At 39.7% G+C, this 23199-nt stretch overlaps 1 protein-coding gene across 7 annotated transcripts in view; it reads left to right on the forward strand.

Moving 5' to 3' along the window:
* Positions 1–23199, forward strand: part of OXR1 (oxidation resistance 1) — a 275796-nt gene that overhangs the window by 122264 nt on the left and 130333 nt on the right. For 6 of the 7 annotated variants that reach the window (XM_069005341.1, XM_069005350.1, XM_069005340.1 and 3 more), the window contains one exon: positions 15957–16153. In XM_069005341.1, coding sequence (XP_068861442.1) covers positions 15957–16153 — 197 coding nt within the window. Of the gene's footprint in view, positions 1–8633; positions 8731–15956; positions 16154–23199 lie in introns of those variants that run through there. The other variant, XM_069005343.1, reaches the window with a different exon arrangement.

Here is a 23199-nt window from a genome sequence, read left to right on the forward strand (position 1 = left end):
GTCTGGTGGGCATCTTCAGTAGCTGCTTTCTGAATGAGCAGGAACATGACTAATTTGGCGTTCATTCAGTGAATTCTCTTTTCATCTGCTTTGGGCGTATTTTGAATGGGCTCCTTTTCATACATTATACCCTTTTTACAAAAAATGTCTTCTTTTGCTTTCCTTCTCTAAAAGTTCACTCCACTTGTAAAGAATGAATCAAATTAAAATTACCTTTTTTTTTTTTCCTGGTGACCTATGTTTGAATGAATAAAAAGTGAGAGTGATCAGTGTGAATATTAAAAAAAAATCAATTTCTGTGGATTGTAGAGATTCTTTTATGGTTCCTGAGCCAGTATCATTGTCTCTTTCATTTTTTCTTGCTAAGACAACTGGAACATAAATGAGGTCTGTTGACTTTTCCTAATCTGCCTCCCATCAAAGATAGCTTTAAATCCTTTTGATGGGGCCATTTTCCCTTAGAAAAGTGTGGACTGATCCAAGTAGGGCTGTGTTGCATTTCCAGGCTGAAAAAGCATGTGCTTTCCTGGAAAAGTATGCAAGGATTGTTTGGCTTTCTTATGCCAGTTAAGCTCCACATTCTAAATTGCTGCTATATTACCTATTTACTCTTTAGCATTAGTGGAATCAAAAGGATGTCATCAAAATAATTTGTCTTTTTGCTTCCTCATAACAGTATCTTGAAATGATCTGTGATTATTCTGTTCCTTCTCTGCTCTGCCTGTCCTTCCAGTTCCCTCCCACACTCCCTTTTTCTATGAAGTTTTATTGCTCTTTTTTATTTTAAAGTATACATTTATACGGATGTATTATGGGATGGAGATTTTGGTTCCTGAAGAGTTTTTTTTTTTTTCTTTTCACATCGTGCAATTGATTTTCACAGAGTGGGATTTAAAATGTCACTGTCCCTATCAGCTTTTCACCAAGTTATATAACTTCTTGATTTCTCAGCACTCTGTAAAGATGAAATGCAGTAGCTGCAGCACAGATGAAGATGTCAGTTCTCATCCATAACATACTGGGTCTACCCTTTCTCCACTTGTATGTTACATGTCCTATTATTTTATAGAAGCAAAGGACTAATTTCAACCATATTAACATTAAAAGCTTTATATTCTCAGAATATATGTACTTTATTGATTTACTGAATTCCAAGCCATTTTTTTTCCCTGCAGTATATACTGCAGAATAAATGTAATGGAACGTCAAGGAACTCTGTATTTCGTTCACATAAATTACGAGTACAACAATGTTCTAAATATATCTTCTGGGCACCCAATTATCTTGGAAAAGCTGTGGGACTGGATCAGCAGGAGGTCACTGTAATGATCAGTACTAAGAAAGACACTGGACTGGATTTCTGTCTGATTTTAGGTATCTCCAGATCAATCTTTGTGGTTGCTTTAAAATATTTCTATAAACATACAAACCTGGCACTAATCTTACAGCCAGACCAAGTTTGTTAATTCTGGAGTTAGTTTACCAAAACCATGCATTTTTCTGGAGGGAATTACTACTTTAGACAAAATTTGGGAAGCATGAGAATTTCCCAGTCCAAAGCTTGACTACTTCTGGGTTTTGACTTTGTTGGAAAGTTGGGGGTTTTGTGCCTAAACTATTCTGAAAGTGGAAATCTTGACTGCATGAAACACTGGGGCTTTGGAGGTCTGTCCTGAAGCAGCTAGGCTTGAGTGTTTATGTTGCCAGGGTTTCAAGGAGAGGACCCTGCCTCGTACATGCAGCTGGAGCAGAGCCATCCATCCAGTACAGCAGGCAGGAGCAGGATATGCTCAGCGAGGGCAGGTACCAAACAGTGCCTCTATCCAATCTGGATGGGCCAGACAGTGAGGAATTCTACTGCCTTTTCCCTTTTCTATTCCTCTGAGTTTTGTGTAAAGACTTACACAGGTTTTAATAGGTGTGTTCTACCACTAATGTGGTAAAAATTTACCCACAAATTTACTGGGATCTGAACTAAGTCTATATATGTACAGAGGGCTATGGAACAGCATGAAGAGAATGGATTTTAATCTCTTATTTTTATTTTCTGTTGTTTTATGTTCCTAAGTTCTTCCTATTTCTCACATTTTTCACATGTGAGGTGAAAGAGGTTTTACCTTTCTGTGCCTAAGAGCAATTAGCAAGGCTTAGCCATAATATTTTGATTTCCTAATAGTTCATTTTCATAGAAGAGTAACCAAGGAAAAAAACACATTGTGAGATTAGTTAAACACATCTTGAAATACTGCCAATACCTCCTGAAAAGGGAATGCGATTTACTGATTCTCACTTAGCATTTAGACGAAAAGCATCTGATTTATCTAACAGGACTTCTAAAATCTTGACAGTTCTGTTGCATGCATCAAAATGCAGTTTCCATGTTTTAGCTTGTATGCTGTTTCCTTACAAATTCTGATCAGGTGGTTGTTTAACAGTTCTGCCTTGGAGCTGAGCTCTAGTTAGGAAGCTAAATACACAAATGTTTCCAAACTCACTTGCCTCATTTAACATGCTGTGGCCTCATTTGTATTCTGGGCTCTGGTTTTGATCCTTTGCAACTGTTGAAATCCCTCCTTGGCTTCTTTTTTTCATACTGTGAGACATGAACTCCTCGTCTCCTGTACTTGCTCTGTTCAACTATCCATTGAGGCTTATGTTTGATCATGGGGATCTTAACCTGGCAAAATCAGCCAGGCACCAGCCTTGAGGTTGTCTTTATTCTGGGCTAGGGGGAAAAGAAAGCCTCACTGTGCTTTGATAAACCTCAGTATAGTGCTTTTTGATTGGATTCTTCTTTTATTAATGTCATTTACTATACCTATAGATTGCCAGTGTCTGGCAGTGGGTGTAGCTGCAGTGCTTATCCTGCTCTCTGGACTTATTGATTTAAAAAATATAATAAAAAGCCCTGCAGGGCAGCTGTGTTATGCAATCTCTTGTTTCTATGCTTGTCCAACTCTATTTTGTATCACTGTGAGCAGAAAAAAAATGGGAAAAGATTGTTGCTTGTCACAGGCATAAATCTAAATGGTGGTTCAAGGGAAAGGTCATCCATGTCTGCTGGTGAGGACATGTCTTTGCTTCAGCATGAAACTGAATTATGGTTTTAGGCTGTCTTCTTGAATGTCAGTATGTGCTGCCTGTGAGTCCCACCTGCAAAGGAAAAAGGCAGGAGCGGTGGTGTGGCCCTTTTCAGCACACGTGAGCTGCAGCCTGGGCAGCAGCTACTGCTGCCTCTACAGAAGCAGAGGTGGCTGCCTGGGAGTGCTGCTTGTCTTCCCCTCCCGTCCTCTTCTTTCTTTCTCTGCCCCAGTGTCTCCCCCATCTGCAGCTGAAAGGTTGAGAAGATCTCCAGTCTGTGGATAAAGCTTGGTCATCTCATTTTAACCCGTTGCAATGTCACTGCAGGGTTTGTGAGAGCTGCCCTTCTGAGTGTCTCCTCTCAACTTATTGCTGAGAGCTTGATCCTTCCTGCTTGATCCACCAAGATTGTAGTGGTAACTGTTCCTAAATGTCAAGCAGCTCCTCTGTAAGTTTCTGCGAAGGAAAGAATAAAAAACTCATGCTTACTGCAATGTGCAGAACCAGGTCCCAAAAATCCTCCCCATGCTCCTGACAGAGAGTGCTGTTACTGAAGGCACAACAGGTCAAACACTGCTGACCCAAGGGAGTTCATTGAAGCACAGGAGCACAGATGCAAGATGTGTCCTGAAGAAAAGAAAGGGAAAAGCTGAGAGGGATCATTTTGCTTTGGTGTTGTGCTGAAATGTTTTGCTTTCCAAGATCTGTGCCATAAGGCACGGATCTGAACAGGCTTGTATCATCCTGGGCACTTTCTTGCCTCTCAGGCATCAACTACTTCATGTTTATTAATGCAATTTCTTAAAAGTCTTCTAAAGGCTCTGCAACATAATCAGTGTTTTAATATTTAAGTGTTTTTATGGTGTAGTGGGTTGGTAGATAACTCCACAGAAGGATGCAAGCTGTTTGCTCTTGAACCTCAGCGTGTGCATGTTTCTACTGAGCCAGGTGGTCTTTGGCAAGCTGTGACCTGCCTCCACAGCTGGTTCAAGAAATAAGGTTCTGCCATAGTAGGATGCTGAAAAGAGCCCAGGTACCTTGACTCCTGTGAGTCAGATCTTTCTTTTTACTGTTGACGTTAAAATTGACAGCTGCACATGTGAAAAAAGGTTGGGTGGTATCTCTCGATAAGCCACGGGGTGCATCAATGGTCACCTCCTTCCCAGGATGGAGACAGCTAAACCACCTCAGTTCATGGTCTCAGCATCAGGCAGGGACCTAAGGATGCCATGGAATCAGTACCGCTGTCAGGAAGCTGGGAGAGACTCAGGAATACACAACTGGTTTATGAAGTGTGTTACTGAGCAGTAGCATACTTCATCGTGCTGCTCTCTATTTTAATTTAATCAGCTAGCAACGTTTGTCAGAAGAAAGTTCAGCTTCTGCAAAAATGCTGACAAATTTGATAGCTGCAGTACATTATGTCAAGTTGGGTTTATTAAACACACAAATTAAAAATGAAGCCTTTGGTCTGTAGATAACAAAATGTACTTTATAACTTATAAAATAAAAGAGTACCTTTCTATCTTAGGCAACATCCTTTCCTAATGTTAAACTATTACTATGTGATATAGAAACAAGGTATAAATTTTTTCAGGAAAGACTGAAAAATGTCTTCTGGTGCCTAAATATTAAAAATATAAATAAATTTTTTAAAATATACAAATTTTTAAGTGTATATATTTCCATATTTATATAAATATGAATTATGTAAGTACTGGAGGACATATTTATTTTTTCTATGGCAGCTGGAAGTGGAATGCTCACCCTGCCTTCTTGAAGTTCAGGCCAGAGTGACACCTGTGACACCCCCAGCAGCCCACAGCCCAATCACTGTGCACAGACATGGCCTCCCAGCAGGAGATCTGGTGGTGACAACATTTTCTGTAGTCTAGAAGTGCCTTATTTTCAGTAAATGGGAAAAATCTAAATGTATTGTGACACAGTGGAAATCTGCTAGCTACATCTTCAGTAGCTTCTGGCAGCCAGGGATATGCTCTGATCATTGCACACGTGATGCAAGCACATGTCTATGCTTGCTTGAGCCACTTCATTCTCTCTTGGGGATGATCATGCCCTGGTTCCCACTCCACTCTATGTTTCCTGTGGCTCCTGCTGCTTGGTGCAGCAGAGCTTCCCTTGGTGCACAGTCCCTTCTGCAGCCAAGGGGGTGTATCATCATCATTGTGGGCTGTGCCTGGAGGCTGAAGACATAAAGAAATGTCTTTACAACCTTTACACTCTTGTGAACACAAAGTAAAAAGTTGTTGAAAATGTTCCTCCTACTCCCACAAAACAAAGAAACAAAATAGTTGTGTGTGTTTTCCATTTGTTTATAAATAAGTAAGCACTATTTCACAGCCTATCTGTTCTGAAGTATGTTTCTCCTTTATATATAGACTCTCAGTACAACCTGTTATTAGCCAGCTTATTAAGGGGCATTGCTTACTTCTTAGGATGACAAGAAATGAAAACATATATGCTCAAGATAGCATTTTCTCAGTAGGTGCAATTAACAGACTTTCCATTTTCTATTTGCATCTGGTGGGACCTTACCGGGGCTCTGGATCTCCCTCTGCTGTGCAGCTGCAGTGCCTGAATGAACGGAGTATGGGCTGGCATCCCCATTGAGCCCTCTGGGCCATTCTGGGAGCTCTGGAGGAAATGCCAGTAGCTGCTTGGCCATGTTAAAGACCCTGAGTGAAAAGAGAAAGCTGGCTGTAGTTAGTCAGAGCTCAATGCTTGGAGCAGGAGGGTCTCCTGACAGAAGGGTAGGAGGATAATTTTGTCTTGTTTAAGTCTAAAATATTCCTGTATCTTTGAAGATCTTTATTTCCCATCTAGTATAGTCTAACCTGATTTATGAATAAGAAGGGCCAAAAGAACAAGACAAGATTTTTTTAAAACATTTTATTTTATTTTAAATATTTTTTTTATTCCTTTAAACTGACCAGTACCCAGAAAAACTCCCTCAAGAAAACAGAGCTTGAATTAACATGTTTTCAATGGAGGATGTGGTATATAGACCAAATATTCAAAAAAGCCAACCAATATAAAGCTCATTTTATACCATCTATGTTTTCTGCACATTTCACTAAAATGCTAAAATGATACTTATTATTCAAAATACTTGAATTATGCATAAGTTGGAAGGCAAAAATTCAATTCTGCTTTGGCAATGATGATGAAAGATTTCTCATTTTGCCTAGTCTCTAACTTGCCTTTGACAAGTTAGGTGCCTCCACAGAGATCTATCTGATAGAATTATATCCTGCAGAACACTCTGAGAACCAGTTTATGTTCCTAGCAAGGAGAAATGCTGGATGTTTTAGCCTCCTCAAAGAGACTTTGCCCAAAGGGCACTTCAACCTCAGTTCGAGGGGAAATCTTGTGGCCCAAGGAAGAGGATGTTCCATTTGGAAAGAAGCATGAGCAGAGTTAGGATGATTTCTTGCGAGATTTATGCTTCTCCTGCCCTGGACTGACTCGCCTTCTCAGCCCCGTGATCTGTTGGCAGGTCACAGAGCATGGTCTTTACACTCTCTGCAGCGTGTCTTAATGCTCTCTGGCTTAAGGACTCTCTGGCTTGCTGCACCTCTGGCCCCAGGGCTGGCATTCCAGCTGCCAAGCAGCCCCGTGTGACAAGGCAGAGGCTGTCAGGAGACAGCACGGGATGCCCAGCTGCAGGAGGAAGGCCACACCAAAAGATCCCCACTTGCCTGGAGGCACTGCAGCCCCAGGGCTGTTGTATCTGCCTGGGCTCAGATGTTGCTGGCTGGATCTCATTCACTGGTGCTTTATTATCATTTCCCCTTTCACAAAATACCTTTATACCTCACTGAATTTTCAGTGTTGAGATCACAATGTCTTATCCCATGTATATCTTGTGGAATAGAGATAATAATGATGTATAAATTAGTTTTATATTTCAAAAGAAGTCTTTAAGTTGTTTCAAGTTGTATGATTTACTGGGCAAGACAGAAGAATGTGCAGATTTGCATTTCCATTTCTTATGATAAGTATATCCACAGCATGTTATTTGAACCTGAGCTGTGCTGATGATTATTCATTGAGATGGTAGAACTAGAACACACTAATCTGTGGTACTGTAAGAGCATTGTAACTTTCAACCTGCTATGCCATCTCTTTGAGAAGTTAAAAGGCCCTTTTGCTTCCAAATTTGACTACACAAATATATGCATGTTATGATTGCATATAGCACAGCAATCTCAGGAACATTAAGTGCCCGGGGATATTGCAGCTGACTTGTAAACAACTCAGAAAACAGTCAAGCATAGGGTTGGAATCAGAAATGTAAATGCAATTGCCTAAATTAAAGGCCATGGGTAAAACAGCTTTGTTGATGTATAAATTACTTGCAGTTAGCACAGGAAATAATTGATACTATGACAAAGTTAATTACATGGAAAAATATTATGAGTTTGTATGGCTTCACTGTAAGCGGGGTATTCTGTATGTCTAAGGGTATCCCATGTAACTCCCAGACCACTGCCTACACTGGCCCTTGAAAACTCTGAATTCAGTGTATGGGAGAGAAGATGGTAATGTGGAATGTGGTTCTCCACAGTACAGGATGTGTGAAAATCTCACAGTAATTTTCAGGGCAATAGGGTCTGGGTGCTGGTTGCTTAGCCTATAATAAAGTGATTTCAGAAACTTCTAATCAGGTGAAGCAAAGACTTTCCTTAGAGATACAACCTTAAAATAGTCTGGACGGTTTGAATCCATCCTTATAAATAAAGCTGCAATAGATATAATCCCGCAGCATTAATGAGACAAATAAGAATGAAATAGAAATCATTATCACTTTTAAGCCATTATGAAAAATTTTTCTGTGATGAATATGACAGAGCTGGAAATTTCAAGACCCGTGAAAATTGTACTGAAGTAGATTTGCATAATGCACTGGAAAAGCTTTTGTGAAAATGGAACTAGTGGGAGTTATTTAAATAACAGTATAGCAGCTATTAACAAAATAGTGAGATTCAAAATAGTAATTTACTTTACACATCTCTTCTAAAACATGTCCAGAATCAAGATATCTGACAGCAAATAGTACAGCATTGCAACCCACCCTCTCAAAATTCTGAAAGAACAGATCAAGGAATTCTCATCCTTGACAAAACACAAACCTTAGTAGCAGAGCATATTATTTCCACCACGTAAAGCAGCTGTAAAGTATTATACAGCCATGGAGAAGCCATATGATCTTGAGCTGTTAATCCTTGCACAAGCTTAGGCAGGAAAAGAAGAATGAAGTGTGTATGCTATGACTATTTGCGTTGCATTATGTGTTTAGCGTGATCGCTGCCATTTTCCTCTCCATCATCATCATCATCATCACCTCCCTCCCTACTCCTGCCATGCCTCATCCTCCTGGAATGTACATCTCCAGGCCCATGTGTGGTGTGGAGAGCGCTTTGACTCCTTTGCCCGTGGACTCACTAACACTTCTTTCCCAGGCAGTGAGAATGCCTTGTCACACTTGAACCACAAGTGGATTCTGGATTCTCCCGCTTGGAGTTCATGGATGTAACCTGGCAGCAACCAATCTATATGTCTTCTGTAAATGATCCTCCAAGGGTTTACCTGTAGCAGTGCTGTCATGCTCCCAGGAATAATCACAAGGTTTGTGTTCATTTTTGTAAGTCTTTATTCTGTGATGTGCCCTTGAAACCAGGAAGCTCCAGCATTGTCTATAAATCTTGTTAAAAGGGTGTGGGTTGCCTGTTCCACACAGCAAAAAAACCCTAGTTTTCAATTATTTAGATACTATTCATCTTCTCCCTGAAGCCTGGTCAAAACTTCTGGTTGACATTGTGCTTTGTTATAGAGTGAGGGATGGTAGCAATTTTCCTGCATGTGCGGTGGCCTCTTCTATGAGGATGACTAGGAGGTGGAGAAGGATGGTTTTGGTTTGCTTTCTGGTACTCTGATGATTAACAATTGCTGTGTCTTTGCATGGTAATTTTTGGTGTATAAAGGAAAAAAAAATGGGTGTTTTGTATGCTTACTCTACTTGCTCAAGTACATAATAAGAGTATAAAGCAAAATATGATGTTGAAATGCCTCTATTTTTTTTGTGCATAGCTCTCATACCTGCAATGTTTTCTTTCCCGAAGCTGGGCTCAATGTTACATTGGTATTACATACCTGTCACTTTGAATTGCTTTTTGAGCTGTGTAGGTGTGAATTCATTCCTAATCTTTTTGTATCACCACCCATGTGAAGATCATCTTGTGTTTGCTCTGTGCCGTCAAATGATCTCATATGCAGCTTGCATTTTCTGAAAACTCTGCTGCATGACCAACACATTAAGTAATGCTCTGAAGGGCTTTTCTGCAGGTTTTTGCTTGTTTACTGTGAGACATTGATTTAGTGCTGTCCTATATTCTAGTTTGCTTTGTGGTGTTTGGTTTCTTTTCCTCTGCATTTCATAATGTCCAATTCAGATCTGAATTGCAAGTTTGTTGCACTCGGTTGCCTGCAGTACTTAGTAGTGGATAATTAGTGTTAATACAAAAGATGGAGCATGCACTGAGTGGCTCTTTCCCTGTGAAAAACCTCCACCTTCCAGCAATCCCTGGCTCAAGGAATTTGTTTGCTGAAGTACCTGCATGCTTCATAGCCTCTAATGGATGCTTTCTGCCTGACTTGTGTCTTTCTTTTCTGTACCAAGTGTTACTCCTGGGCTGTATGATTATTTCTGTCATGCAATTATATATACCAGTCAAAGAAGTACTTAGCTGTGTTTGCTCCAAACATGTTGTTTGCCTTCATTTGGTTCTTCTGAAATTTCCATCAATGTAAAACCATTTGCCTCCCCCTTTCCAATTGCTGATGGCTGTAGAGATCCCTGGGCTGATTCTCCACTGCTAATTCCTTCCCACGGTCTGTTTCATCTTGCACCATGAGGAACCAACTCATCATCATCATCACAGGTGGTTTTCTCTGTACCAGTGTAATCCTGCTATCTTCCTTTTGGGAGGGGATGGGCAGAGCCGTAACCAGGTCATATTCAAGAGCATTGAACAAAAGATTTTCTAGCAGCCCTCCATGGCATTGCCTCACACTGGAGGCACGCAGAAGAAGCCTCAGGTGGTAAATGGAGCCTGACTGCAGACCAAAGCATTTTACTTGATCCCTCTGAATTTCCAAAGCAGCCAAAAAATGCCCCAGCCATGTGCAAATGCAGATTTCTGTGCTGGCTGGGGGGAATGACCAGTGTGTCCACAGGAGAATAAAATAACTATCTTGAGGGCTCTCTGTGCAGACATGAGGGAGTTAGGCTTTCTCCTGTGTTTAAGTTGTCAGACCTTTGCAGTGTTGTGTTTAAAACAGAAGTGTACCTGTTTTTTTCCAAAATCAGATAAATTCTGGCTGTCAACATCAGTTTGAATCGCATTTCTTGCTACAAAGAAATCAAATTCATAACCAGCTCTTCTGAGCATTCAAAAATACTAAATGCATCTCTGAAGAGTAAACATCACTCTTCAAATGAAAAGTTTTGCTTCTCCTATTAACTGTGTAGTAAATTCTCTGCAATAGTCACAAGGGGCACAGCGTTTTTTTTGTATTTGGTAGATAAGAATGAGCTAGGCTTTCCTCCAAATCTTTGTTGCAGTAAGGGATTTTTACTTAGAAATTCGCAAAGACTTAATTGTACAGATTCCCAGCTCCTGAGATGCTTCTTATGGTTGTTTGTTTCCACCATAAATGGCTTAAATGCTTCTTTCCTTTCTCCCTTTTGTTTCAGACTGGACTGCCAGCCATGATGGTTTTAGGTGCTTTCAAGATCTCTTTAGAAAGTAGTGCCTTATTTTTTTTTCCATCCTGCTTTACAAAAATACAGTTTGAAATCGTAACATGAAAAAAAAATGCATGGATTTTGTTAGGAATGGAATAGGTTTCTGATAGTGAGTGCCAGGAATGAAATCCTAATGCTCATAAATTATCTAGCAGAGTTCCCAGGGAATTCACTAGCCCCAGGATTTCCTAAATCTATGGCCTACCAAACACCTGATGACATTTTCTTTTTGAGGGAACTGGTACGAAACTGTTCAAAGGGATCCATTCCTGGGAAGTGCTACTGGGGAGCTCAGGATGCCAGCTGGGCAGGAGGAAGTAAAAGCATCTGTCGGGTGGTTTCTAATATGCAGTAGAAAACCTTGGAGTTGTATGAAGAGGATGGATAGAGAAATAATGTGCAAGTTCAACAGCTAGTCAGTGTATCTACCTACAGGGATGTCACATAACACGGCTTGGAAATGCGCATTCCCTCCTGGATTAGCTGAGGGAGCAAATCCTCAGTGATTAGTGACCAGAGTGTGCTGAGAGGTGGGTTTGGGATTCGTGCCTCTGTTCAGCAGATTAGAGGTACCAAGGCTGCACAGAAGGTCTAGGACAGCTGGAATTATTGGGGTGAGCAGCACCTGTCTTAGGAAAATACAGTGAGATACAAATGGAGAGAATGGGAGTTTAATGGTTTATTAGCAATAGTGCAATTGAACTACACAAACAGGTGCATCGAATGTGTGCTTGAGCAGGGTTGTGTCAAACCAGGGTGCTGCTCAGCTGTGTTCCACACAAACATGGCATCTCCAGACCCAGTCACCAGCATCTGAGTAACACCAGCTTTGGCCCTCAGATGTGTTGTCTTGATTACTTGTCAACAATTGCTCCTTCAGCATTATTCCATGTTAGCTTCTCCTCTGAGTGAGCCACTTTTGCTAGGAATGTGCCTGTTTCTTCTGACATCCCAGTGAGAGCACAACCATATTTCACAGAAGATGCCAGTAACCAGAACACAGCAGCAGTAACCAGCCCAGGTTTCCACACCTCCCAAAGGCCCAAAGGCTGCAGATTTTCTTTTTTTTGTTGTTGTTGCATGGTTTTCTCTCCCCTAGAGTTCCTATGCTTTAAGGGTAGCTGTAGAAAGGAAATTTTTGCCCCTTCTACTTTAGATCTTAGTCAAGTTAGGACTTTTTCCTTGCTGTCAGATAAGGATTTCCCAGCCCCACCAGTCTTTGAAGCTGTCTCTGTCCAGCTGTCAGCTGGGCAGCTGCAGCAGCAGCATTTTGTGTCACACCAGGCAGTACTAAAAGACATGTGTTGCCCATTGTTGAAAAGTTATGTGAAGGCTGCTACAAAATACAGGGAATAAAAGATAAAAAAAATTTGCCACAGCATTTCTTATATCTTTTATTTATTTTTCTACAAGCAGACAGCCTGAAACAAAACAAGAATGTGGAATGTGATCCCAAGGCATTTCATGTTCAGATTCCTTTCTGATGAAGAATAAATCATTTCGGCCCAACTGTGCAGATATAATAGACATAAAAAACCCCACCAAAAACCCCCAAACCAAGTGCAACTAAAGCTGGTAATAAAGCAGGGTGCTGAAGGGTCAGGCTTACAGAGAATTCATTCTCTTGCCTTCAAAATGCATGCAGAACTCAGACTTGCTTTCAAGACATGGTGATCTAGTGAAGACACAGTTCAAAGACTGCAGTGTTTTTTCAAACTATTTGCTAGCCACATCAATATACAGTTCAGGTGGGCTGAAGGAAGATGCATTAGAGTAAGCTGCTTGTTTTTGTCAAGTCATTCCCATAAAATTATGTCCTTGCTTGAACCTGTGTCCTACTCAGCTGACCCTGTTATTGCAGTCTGGATGAATTCAGACCCTGTATCTTTTTGTCTTTCCTGCCAGCAAAAGCACTGTCACCATGGTCTCTCAAGAACAGTTTGACAATATTACATGCATTTGCTGGGCTGTCATGCTCCTGGTTTGTTAATTTTGGTACTATTGCTTTGGAAGTCTTACTTTTAAATTATTCTCAATTGCAAGAATAGATAACTTTTTTGACATTAATTTGCTACAGGCATTTCAACCAAGACTTTTATTAATCATAAGTAGGCCATGTGAAAATTTTACTGCTCAGATGACAGGTATTATCCCTTTATTCCTATGTGATTCTAGAAGAATAGACAGTATGTTTGTAACAACAATCTGGTGTTCCCCACAGTGCAGCAAGTTATTTTATTAGCTACCTCCAGACAGCTTTATTAATTGGACTGTCCTTCAGACAGCCAATGGTGAAGAATGTGTTCATAACACAGCTGAGAATATAAGTCATAACAGTATTTTTCAATTTGTAAAATTTATTTCAACTCACCTGCTGTCTTCCTCTGGGGCAGAACATGAACATGCATAATTTGGGACATATGTAGACTTATTGATCTGGAGGCCTCAGGATTGTGGAGAGGTGCTAAACATTTTGTAGCTTCTTTGCCCACAGCTATTTTGCACAACACAGAAGCAATATCCTGCAATCACAGTGAAAGTTGTGGTCTGAGGGATTTTATTGAAAACTAGTGATTTTCTTCTCAAAAGCCATCCTTTAAATCTTCAAAGGTATCTAGTGGTAAGGAATTATAAAGACTTTTTATATCACCTGAAAGACAGTAGATTCAACAATGTAGCAGAATAACATTATGATGGAACACCATTTCACTGTTGATTCAATGAAATATGAAATATTCCTGCCTTCATTTTAGGTAAATATATTTGACCAGCTGTAGGCTTAAAGCCAGAAGTGTTCAAAACAAGGTCTCAGTTTCAGGAACATCATTTCCAGCAAAAGGCTTTTTTTTTCTTCTCCCACAATGTTTACTCAGAGAGGATGCCCTGCCCATTCTTGGTTTTAATGTGTATCAGTGCTCATAATGCTGTTAGTTTATCCCAAGTTGTCTCCACTGACTCCATATGTAGGTCCATTGACCAAGCTCCTCCAAGTAAAGATAGCTTTATCACAGTGACAAGTTCTTCCCATATCTGTAGGGCTCTTTGAACAGCAAGAGCTAATGTAAGCAGCTGGTTTATGTGGAGAAGTAGTTGTTCATTGTTTCTCATAATGTCACTCTTATAATTCATTAAAATTAGTTATTGGTGTTACTGTATGAGCACAGTGCAGAGTTAAACCAGAAACCGTCAAGGCTGAATGCTGCCTACCTCAGAAGTTTAAATGAGTTCTGGAGTAATTAAGGACAAACCAAGAAATATAACTCCAAAGGTGCAGCATCGAACTCAGAACACACATAAACCAGAGTCTGCTGGAGGCTGGAAGGATATCCATTGATGGACTTACTGGAGACATTTGTCTAGATGATGCACTACAGCCTTTCTTATATGTAGGAGGGATAAATGTCCCTGTCAACCCAAACTGTTTGTGCAGAGTCATTGGAGCTGAGAACTGTTCCTTCAAACGCAAGGCACCCTGGACTAGTCTAGGAGAAGGTTCTAGTGAAAGTAGTCTTTCTTATTGAATGACATAGAGAAGCTAATTTCTAACTGCCAGTTTTCTAACTTATAGTCTTCTCCCTGGACTAAGCAATGCCCTGTATGAGTAAAGTCATTTTACCCTCACAGTGTCATTTATAAAATTCTACTCACACGTTGATACATTAATCTACCTTCCAGAGGTTGATCATGACCTGTGTATTTTCCAATCTACTTAGAGCAGTTGTTATTATTATAACAATATCTTAAACTAGCAGAATCTGTTCTCAGTGGAGTAGTCCATGCTGTTTAATTGTGACCCATACATGGGAAAAATGTTTGAAAAATAAGGAAGTGCTGAGTTAAGAGGGGGCTCATTTAGCATTAAATTGTTAGCCTAATAAAATTATCCTCTAGAATTGCCAAACTTTATCATTTTACTTCACTTGCTTCAAAATTTCAAAGTTGTTATGTTCCCTTAATCTCAAATCAATATCTCACTGCAACGTCATAAACCTCTTTTATTTCCAGGATCAAACCTTGTAGTCAGCTATATACATTTATCAAGACCTAATCTGAGAAAAGTATTGACAAAATCCAATGTGTATGTAGTGAACTTCATTGTAACAGGTCATTTGTCTCTATTCAATAACTCTAGTAGCATAGTAACCTCTATTTTACATTGCTAGTGATAGTGGAGATACCAGAACTATGATGAATCAGTGATGGGGGTGTACTCACCCCACTCCAAAGTAGGATTTGAGATTTAGTCAAGTCTTTCCCTCAGAACTTTGATAAAACGTCTAGATCTGAGGAGGAATCGAGAGTGATAATGTCATTTGCCTTGGCTTTAGGATGTGTCTTTCAGAATATACTTGTGCACAAGCTGTGATGTTGTCTGGATGTGTGTGCAACTAGAGTTGTAAAAAACTAGTTGGATGATCGGGCTCAGAGAATAGTGGTTAATAATTCATATGGGGATGCCAGTAATGAGTTGAACATTGATTTCTTCTGCAGAACAGAGAATTTCTTTTCCTTTGTCCACTGCTTCTGCAGTGCAAAAATGGTACCTGGGGTTAGTGGGATTCTTGAGAAACAATGTGCTGAAACTATTGCAGAATGGGAAATGAAGTTGTAGAGCTGCATCTGAATTCAGAAGGTCATACATCAATTCTTTTCTCTTGAGGCTTTCAGCAACTTTGTGCAAATTATTTAATTTCTTTGTACTCCCCTCATCTGCAGTAACTTAAGCCAAGCAACTTAATGATAGGGTGATGGTGGGCAGCTTGCCTTGGAAATAGATTAGGGACTGATCCTTCAAGCAACTCTGCAGGCTGATCTGAGGGCAATTTACCATTGGCAGCTACATGGGTGATGGAAGTGCTGTAACTGATTTAGCAGAACATAAAAGGGGAAATCAATGCAAGGCCTAATTTATCACTGCTGTTCTGTGTTCTGCTGTGACATGCATGAATTACTGTACAATGTACAGTAGAATATCGCTGTTAGTCTACATACAATCGAGGTATGGAATGATGATTAGTAATACTTTCCTGCCATAAATTGCCTGTAGATTAAAGAAGAAGTCCCAGTCGGTGGATATTAGTGGGCCAGGATGCAACCCGGGGGCAGCTGAAGCTCAGACACCTCAGCCCAGCCAACCTTTACCTGCCACTCAGACAGCGGCTGCCGAGGAGGAGCAGAACAACACCACAAACACCCAAAGGCGCAACCCGCGGAGGAGTGATCTGAAGAGATATTACACCATTGGTGAGTTTTCTTCCACAGGAAAAATCAAATGCACTTGTTACAAAAGCAGGGTCTTATTGTTTATTTGTGGTTTATTTCTTTTGCTTAATCACAGCTGGCTACTAAGTTTACAAATGCTCACAGCGAGCAGTAAGTTATCACATCTTAATGCTGATGTCAAATTACTCTAAAGAATTAACCTGCTTTATTTACCTGAATTCGTTCCCACTCCCCTTTTTTTTATTCCATAAGAAGAATTATTGAAGAAAGCATAAAAGCAATTTTGAAAGGAATGCTTTAGGAGTAATGTAATTCTTACAGTTGATTGCATTGGAATTTTGGCAGAGATTGTTTAGAAGGCCCCTGGTTAGAAAGTATTTCCAGTTTGGAGAGGGAGGAGGCATACTGGGTAGGAAGAACTATTTAGGGGGGCTTATGGATATCTTTCTCTGAATATTTTGGTTTCCTGGATCTTCATCTGGGATGTTAGCATCTCCATGAGTCTTATCAAACCATCTTAAGCACCCTGGAACATGCTTTGCAGTTTGCTTCCCCATAAATAGTTTTGAGATTGTGCCTGACTCCTTTTAGCCAGGTTGGAAGGGACCGTAGTGGGTCATCTGATCTGAGCTCCCTGCTCAAGCAGGCTCATCGCAGAGCACATGGCACAGGATTGTATCCAGATGGTTCTTGACTATCTCCAGTGAGGGAGACTCCACAACCTCTCTGGGCAGCCTGTTCCAGTGCACAGTCACCTGCACAATAAAGAAGCTCTTCCTCATGGTCAGGTGGAACTTCCTGTGCATCAGTTTCTGCCAATTGCCTCTTTTCCTATTGCTTGGCAATAGTTTGTGACCTGTTGAATTATTGCAGTATTGTGATCGTTTCTTCTGCTCCAAGGGAACTATTTGCATGTCTTTAACTTGTCTAAAAGGTAAAGAAAAATGTGTTTCCTTAGACCTCTTTCACTGTGTTACGTCTAATCCCTTGAAGCTGATTGTCACTGTAAGCTGTGTTGCTTTTAAAGAAGGAAACTTCATTAGCAATCGACCCATTTTAATAATGAAGTCTTTATTTTAAGTGGGGAATGATTGTATGTGTTTGCATTTTTTGATGCCCAAAAATTTTGCTCTATGGTGTTTTTTTCTTCTCTTTTCTCCAAATGATCTTAGAGGAATATCAAAGATAAGCCAAGATTACTTTATACATGAAGCAGGATTTGGAATGGGGGTGGGTTTCATAAGACTAATAATGAAAATAGAATTCCATCACATCATCAAAGTGAGTTCTTAATCTAATTCAGTATTAAAACATATTATTGGCAGACTGACCATAGTTGAATATTTTTCTGTGAGCACCCAAAACACAGCCTGCATATGGAACTGCAGATTAAGGTTTGTGTTTATCTACTTGTCAAATTTGACTCACTGCAGTTTCTTTTACACGATCCTTATAATGTGAACCCAAATCTATATGTGCTTTGAGTGATCACAAGGTCTGAGCACTAGTTCCTCAGGATGTAACCTGTGTGCTGGATTAATGGAATGTTTTCCATACATTTGAATAATTCGTTGGGATATTGTGCAGCACTTCATTTGACACACTTGTTGACTGGAAAAGGCTTCTGAAGGTTGTATAGTCTGGTGTCCTGTTTGAAGCGGGACCTCAGCCAACACCAGATAGAACAGCCAAGGCTTTGTCTTGCTGAGTTTTGACAGTCTCCAGGGGTGGATACTCCACTGCCTCTCTGCTTATCGTGCTGGAACACAGACAGTGTGTCCATAGACAACAGCATTCATGGGCAACTTGCCCATAAACAGATGCTGACGTTAGTGAACAACAGTTGCAGACCCTAGGGAAGTGTGAGGGGAACAGACCACAGAAAGTGGCCAAACTTGCAGGTTTTTTTCAAATATCGGCTTCCATTATCCCTGTACAGAGTATTGAGCGAGTCCAGAGCCATCTGGACTGACCCAGTATGGGAGATGTGTTGGTTTTCTGTTCTTATACATTCAGCCTTGTCTATGTGACTTGTCTAAACCACAAAGACTAAGTTGCTAGAGCCAGTATCACTGCATACTGCCTTATGTTTGACTTTTGCTGACAGGCAAATGGAAGAGACAAGAGTTTCCCTGTATCTTCTCAAATGTTTGATGGCACACGTTCCTGATGATTGTGAAAATGAATGGTTTAATCTTGGACAGCACAGTACTGATACCAGATGAACATGTTTATTGTACTGAGTTGTTCCAATATTGAGTCTATGGCTTTGATAACCCGAGAGAAGGATAATTATCTTCTTAGTGCATATGTTAATTTATGACCTATATCACCCTCTTGACTTAAAAGGAATTTACTGTGACTTGTCTCAAAAATAATTTCTAATAGTTAGAGTCTAATCAAATAATTTGTTACTTTCTGAAGATGAATGTACTGACACACTTGTAACAGACCCATACTCTAAAATAAAGACCAGATTCCTGTGATGTTTTGTGTGTGATTGGCTGTCTAAAAAGCATAAACAAGCACATTAGATCTGTTGCTGACTTAATACAATTACACAGAGGTTTACCTTGTTTTTCCCTTGTTTTCATGTTGTTCTGCTAAAAGCAACCTGTGTTCAATATGTTAGAAAATTAATGCTCTCAGCTGACTTCTTTCTTTTATTTTAAAATTAGTATTCTGTTACATTAACCTCAGAACAAATTGACAAATGACAGGGTTTATGGCAGTGATTAACTGAGCTCAAGCAAACAAGTGCCAAATGTATTTCGTGTTACTCTCTTGTTCCTTAAGAATTTATTTTAAGTAATTATCATGATGTGTAAATATAGGTATAGATATGACAACTGAGTTCAAATATGTAAAAAAGTATCACATCTATATTTAGACTTGTGCATATATACAGTTTGTGTTTTAAAATGGAGCTCTCAGCATCACATTGCCTGTTAAATTAAAATTCAGCTTCAAGGCCTATCTGGATTTGTTAATATCTGCCCATTTTATTAAATAGCCATGCAACTTACAATTATGTATAAAGAAAGTGTAACCAGTTTTACTTCATCAATTAATGGAAAATATTTCTAAAAAATCAAATTTATTTTAATAATATGTGGTTTTTTGATTTGGCTATGCAGGAAACACTTCAGAGATCTTTATATAAATCACACTCTGCTTTGCAGGTCCAGAGATGTGAGCATTTACTTTGCACACATATGCTTTGCAGAAGAAAGTGTAGCAGCTTGTGTATGCTTGCAGCTAATGTGAGAAGACACAAGCAATTGTCTAGGAGACTGTGTTCCTAAAGGCTCTCTAGCATCAGAATATTTTAAAATTTTTTTGTGCTACCTTATGTGTACACAGATTTACCCAGACCTTCCAAAAGTGATTGTGTAATGAGGAAGGAATATCTGGTAAATCCAAGAGATTTTAAAATTTCATCAGCACTGCTCCTACTTTAGACAGCTATAAACAAGTTACTTATTTTGCATTTCATCTTTCCCACAGACTACACTTCAGGTGCTTTCCAAACTTAGTGAGTCTAGTTGCACTTTTTAAAACTGGGGGGAAAAGTAGGTAAGAAAGAGAAGAACTGATAGGAATAGGCAATGGGGAACAAGTTGTGTGCTTGGTTGAAATGAAATAAAAAATGGAGAGTCAGTGAGGGGGAGAAATAGGTCTTCCATATGGCAGGCTCAGCAGGCAGGAAGGCTCCAGCACCTCCAGTGCTGAACTGGTGTGAAGAAATTGAGTGGGAACCTCTAGATTAATAAGATGAGTGTAGGAAAAACAGTCTGCATGGTGAGTTAGATGAAGTTTTTTGGAGAACTCTAGAAACAGCACCCAAGACGCTTAAAAATAAAAACCTAAAATTAGACTTTTTAGATGCTTCAGGCATTAAAAATTCAGGCCACTTATTTCTGAAGTGCTTTTTGTTGAGCAACTCCCTCAAAAGAGAAAAAGAAGGTGCCTGGGTCTTCAGCACTCTGAAAAGGGGGCTGGAATATTATACAATGGAGAATGATGTGGGTAACCTGAATTCAAAGCAGTCAGGCTGTATCAGCTTAATGCCCCGTTCAACTACAGCAGCTACGGCCATTCTTACATGGCTGCATCACAGCTGTGTTCTTTGGAGGACCCAGCTGAAGGGTTGTAGGACTGCACTTCATGGTGTGATGCCTCAGGATACACTTTTAGCAATTAATCGAGGTGAATGAAGTAGTTGATGTTATGCTATGGAGACATGCATTTGAGGTGTATACTCATCTGTGAAAGCCTGGTGTATAGTGCTTAGATACCTCTAAGAGGATATACCCAGTGAACTGTCTGCCTAATAACCCTGGGCTTGTAGGTGTAAAAGGCCTTCTTTTGTTCCATTTGCCATTAAAATAAAACTGCAGCACTGGTATAAATACATGATTTAAAAATAAAATGGTTGTATAAAAATATTTTCCTGATCAGGCAAAAGAAATGAGAAAAAGGACAGTAGTTCATACTAGAAAATGTTATAGTACAGTGTTGGTGGGGAGATGAGGAATGCAGTATTTTTATTTTTGTTATTGTATCTTCTAATAAAAGCCTTAATGCAAATATTGCTGTTCAGGCTCTAGCTCATTTCATTTAGAAGACAACTTTCAACTGCCTGAGGAAACATCTTTTGTTGGTACAATCTCTGTCATCAGTGGAAGGTGTTGGTGCTACAACTACACACGCTTAGTAGTTTAGACAGAATGCATGAGTATGTATATGTGTATGTAATATGCAGCATGAAGACACTTGGGAAATACTAATTGCCAAAGTTCCCTTCCCTACAGTGGTTCATTCTTAAAAAAATTATTTCATGTTCCACTTGTAAAAAAAAAAAAAAGGAAAAAAAGAAACAATCCGTTTCCTCCTTCATACTCTCTTTCAAATTAAGTCAGTAGAATTCTTAACAGAGAAAATATTTTCTGCTAGCTTGACCTTGCTGTATTAGTACTCTGAATTAACTAATACAAAATCAGTGTGGAAGAGAAATTAAGTTTTTGGGATAAGCAAGTCTGAATAAATACATATTAATTGACTAAGTTTCCAAAACAATTGTCTAGTAGCTAATGCCAAAGTGATAACTGGGATAAGACTGATTTTCATGTGGGTTCCTAATCTTGTTTGTAAGAGATAGAGTTTCAGTGGGTAGTCACTTTAAATTTAGCTGGGATTAGTTTAGTCATAGAATCACAGAAAGGTTTGGGTTGAAAGGGATCTTAAAGTTCATTCCAAGCCCCTTGCCACAGGCAGAGACACATTACAGTAGACCAGGTTTCTAAAAACCCCATCCAGCCTGGCCCTAAATACTTTCAGGGGTGGGGCATCCACACCTTCTCTGGGTAATCTGTGCCAATGCCTCACCACCCTCACAGTAAAGAATTCTTTCTAGTATCTAAACCAAGCCTCTTTTAGTTTAAAGCCTTGTCTTATCACTACATGCCCTTGCCAAAAGTACCTCTCCATTTTTCTTGTAGGCTCCCTTCAGGTACTGAGACGTTGCTATAAGATTTCCCTGGAGCCTTTTCTTCTCCAGGCTGAACAGCTCTCCCAGCCTGTCTCCGTAGCAGAGGTGCTCCAGTTCTGTGATCATTTTGGTGTGTCTCCTCTGGACTCGCTCCAGCAGGTCCCAGAGCTGGAAGCAGTACTCGAGGAGGGGTCTCACAGAGTGGAGTAGAGTGACAGAATCACTTCTTTTGACCTCCTGGCCACGCTGCTTGTGATGAAGCCTAGGCTACATTTGGCTTTCTGGGCTGCGAGCGCACATTGCTGGGGCATGCTGAGCTCCTCAACCAGCACCCCCAAGTCACTACTAATAATTTAGTACTCCTAAATGTATTGTTGTAAAAAGAAGATGGATATTCCAAAGAATTTAATGCATAGAAATATAAGTAATAACTGTTCACAAGAATTATTACTAAGCACAAAGCAGTATAAAAAGAGTGTTTATAAAGTGAGAGTATAATAGAGAGGATTTTATGGGGAAACCTAACACACAGGTTTTTTTCCCAGTGATTAATAAATCCATTATTCCTGTTATGAAAGGGAGAACTAAATGAAAAGTGATCAGCTACTGTTTAGTAGATGTAATCATACCTAACCTTTGTGCTATATGCTTTTCAGCGAGTCTGTTTAAGCCATGATTATTACAATGATTTGGAAGCATAAATAAATATCATATTGTTTAGATATGCAGTAGATCAGTTTTCCTTCTGTTTGCATACATTCCAGTTTGCTTCCATAAAAATAATACTTTACAATATGTCAGAGCTGTCTGTTTAAATGTGAATTCATACACATTTATTACTAAACTTATATGGTGTCACAGAATCTGCCAATACAGAGTTACTGTGTGGCACTAACATCAGTTCAAGTGGTGATTTCATATCTCAGAGATCTCTCACCCTGATGGAGTGATTGTTTTTTTTTGGATAGCTGCTGTGAGAGAGCTAGTCAGACATTAGAATGAGTCTGCTATTGGACTCAAAACTGGAAAATGACACCATTGATCCACCTGAAAATATAAACTTATTTACAGTCAAGCTGAGAGTTTTATGGAATTTACCTCATGGAACTACCCTCTACAGTCACTGTTTAAAAACAGAGTTAGGGGGTTGCCTCTTACCTTCTCCTCCAAAATAAGCATAGAACTTGTTTGAACGGCAGACATTGTGGCTTGGCATCCTCTTTTCAGTGTGCAAATCCCTTCCTGCTCTGCAAGATTTTATTTGGGATGCTCTAGAAAGATATTTTTTTTTAGAAGACATTATCTGATATTTGGTGTATTTACTGTAGAGAGGTTTTCCTGCAAAGGATACTTCACTTTCTTTCCAAATAATGCTCTTATCATTTGGCCATTGAGCATATTTGCTTCTACTCCTCTGCATAATTGAATGTGGTTCTTTTTTGTAGTAACTCCCAAATTACTTTGCTTATTTGTTGCTAGTACTGGAAAAGCACATAACATACCTATGTATATTAGTTGTCAGATAAGTGGTGGAGTTTGGCACGGTAGGTGCTGTAAATTTTAGCTGCATCTTCTC

Source organism: Aphelocoma coerulescens, chromosome 2 (genome assembly GCF_041296385.1).
Source record: "Aphelocoma coerulescens isolate FSJ_1873_10779 chromosome 2, UR_Acoe_1.0, whole genome shotgun sequence".
In the NCBI taxonomy this organism is placed as follows: domain Eukaryota; kingdom Metazoa; phylum Chordata; class Aves; order Passeriformes; family Corvidae; genus Aphelocoma; species Aphelocoma coerulescens.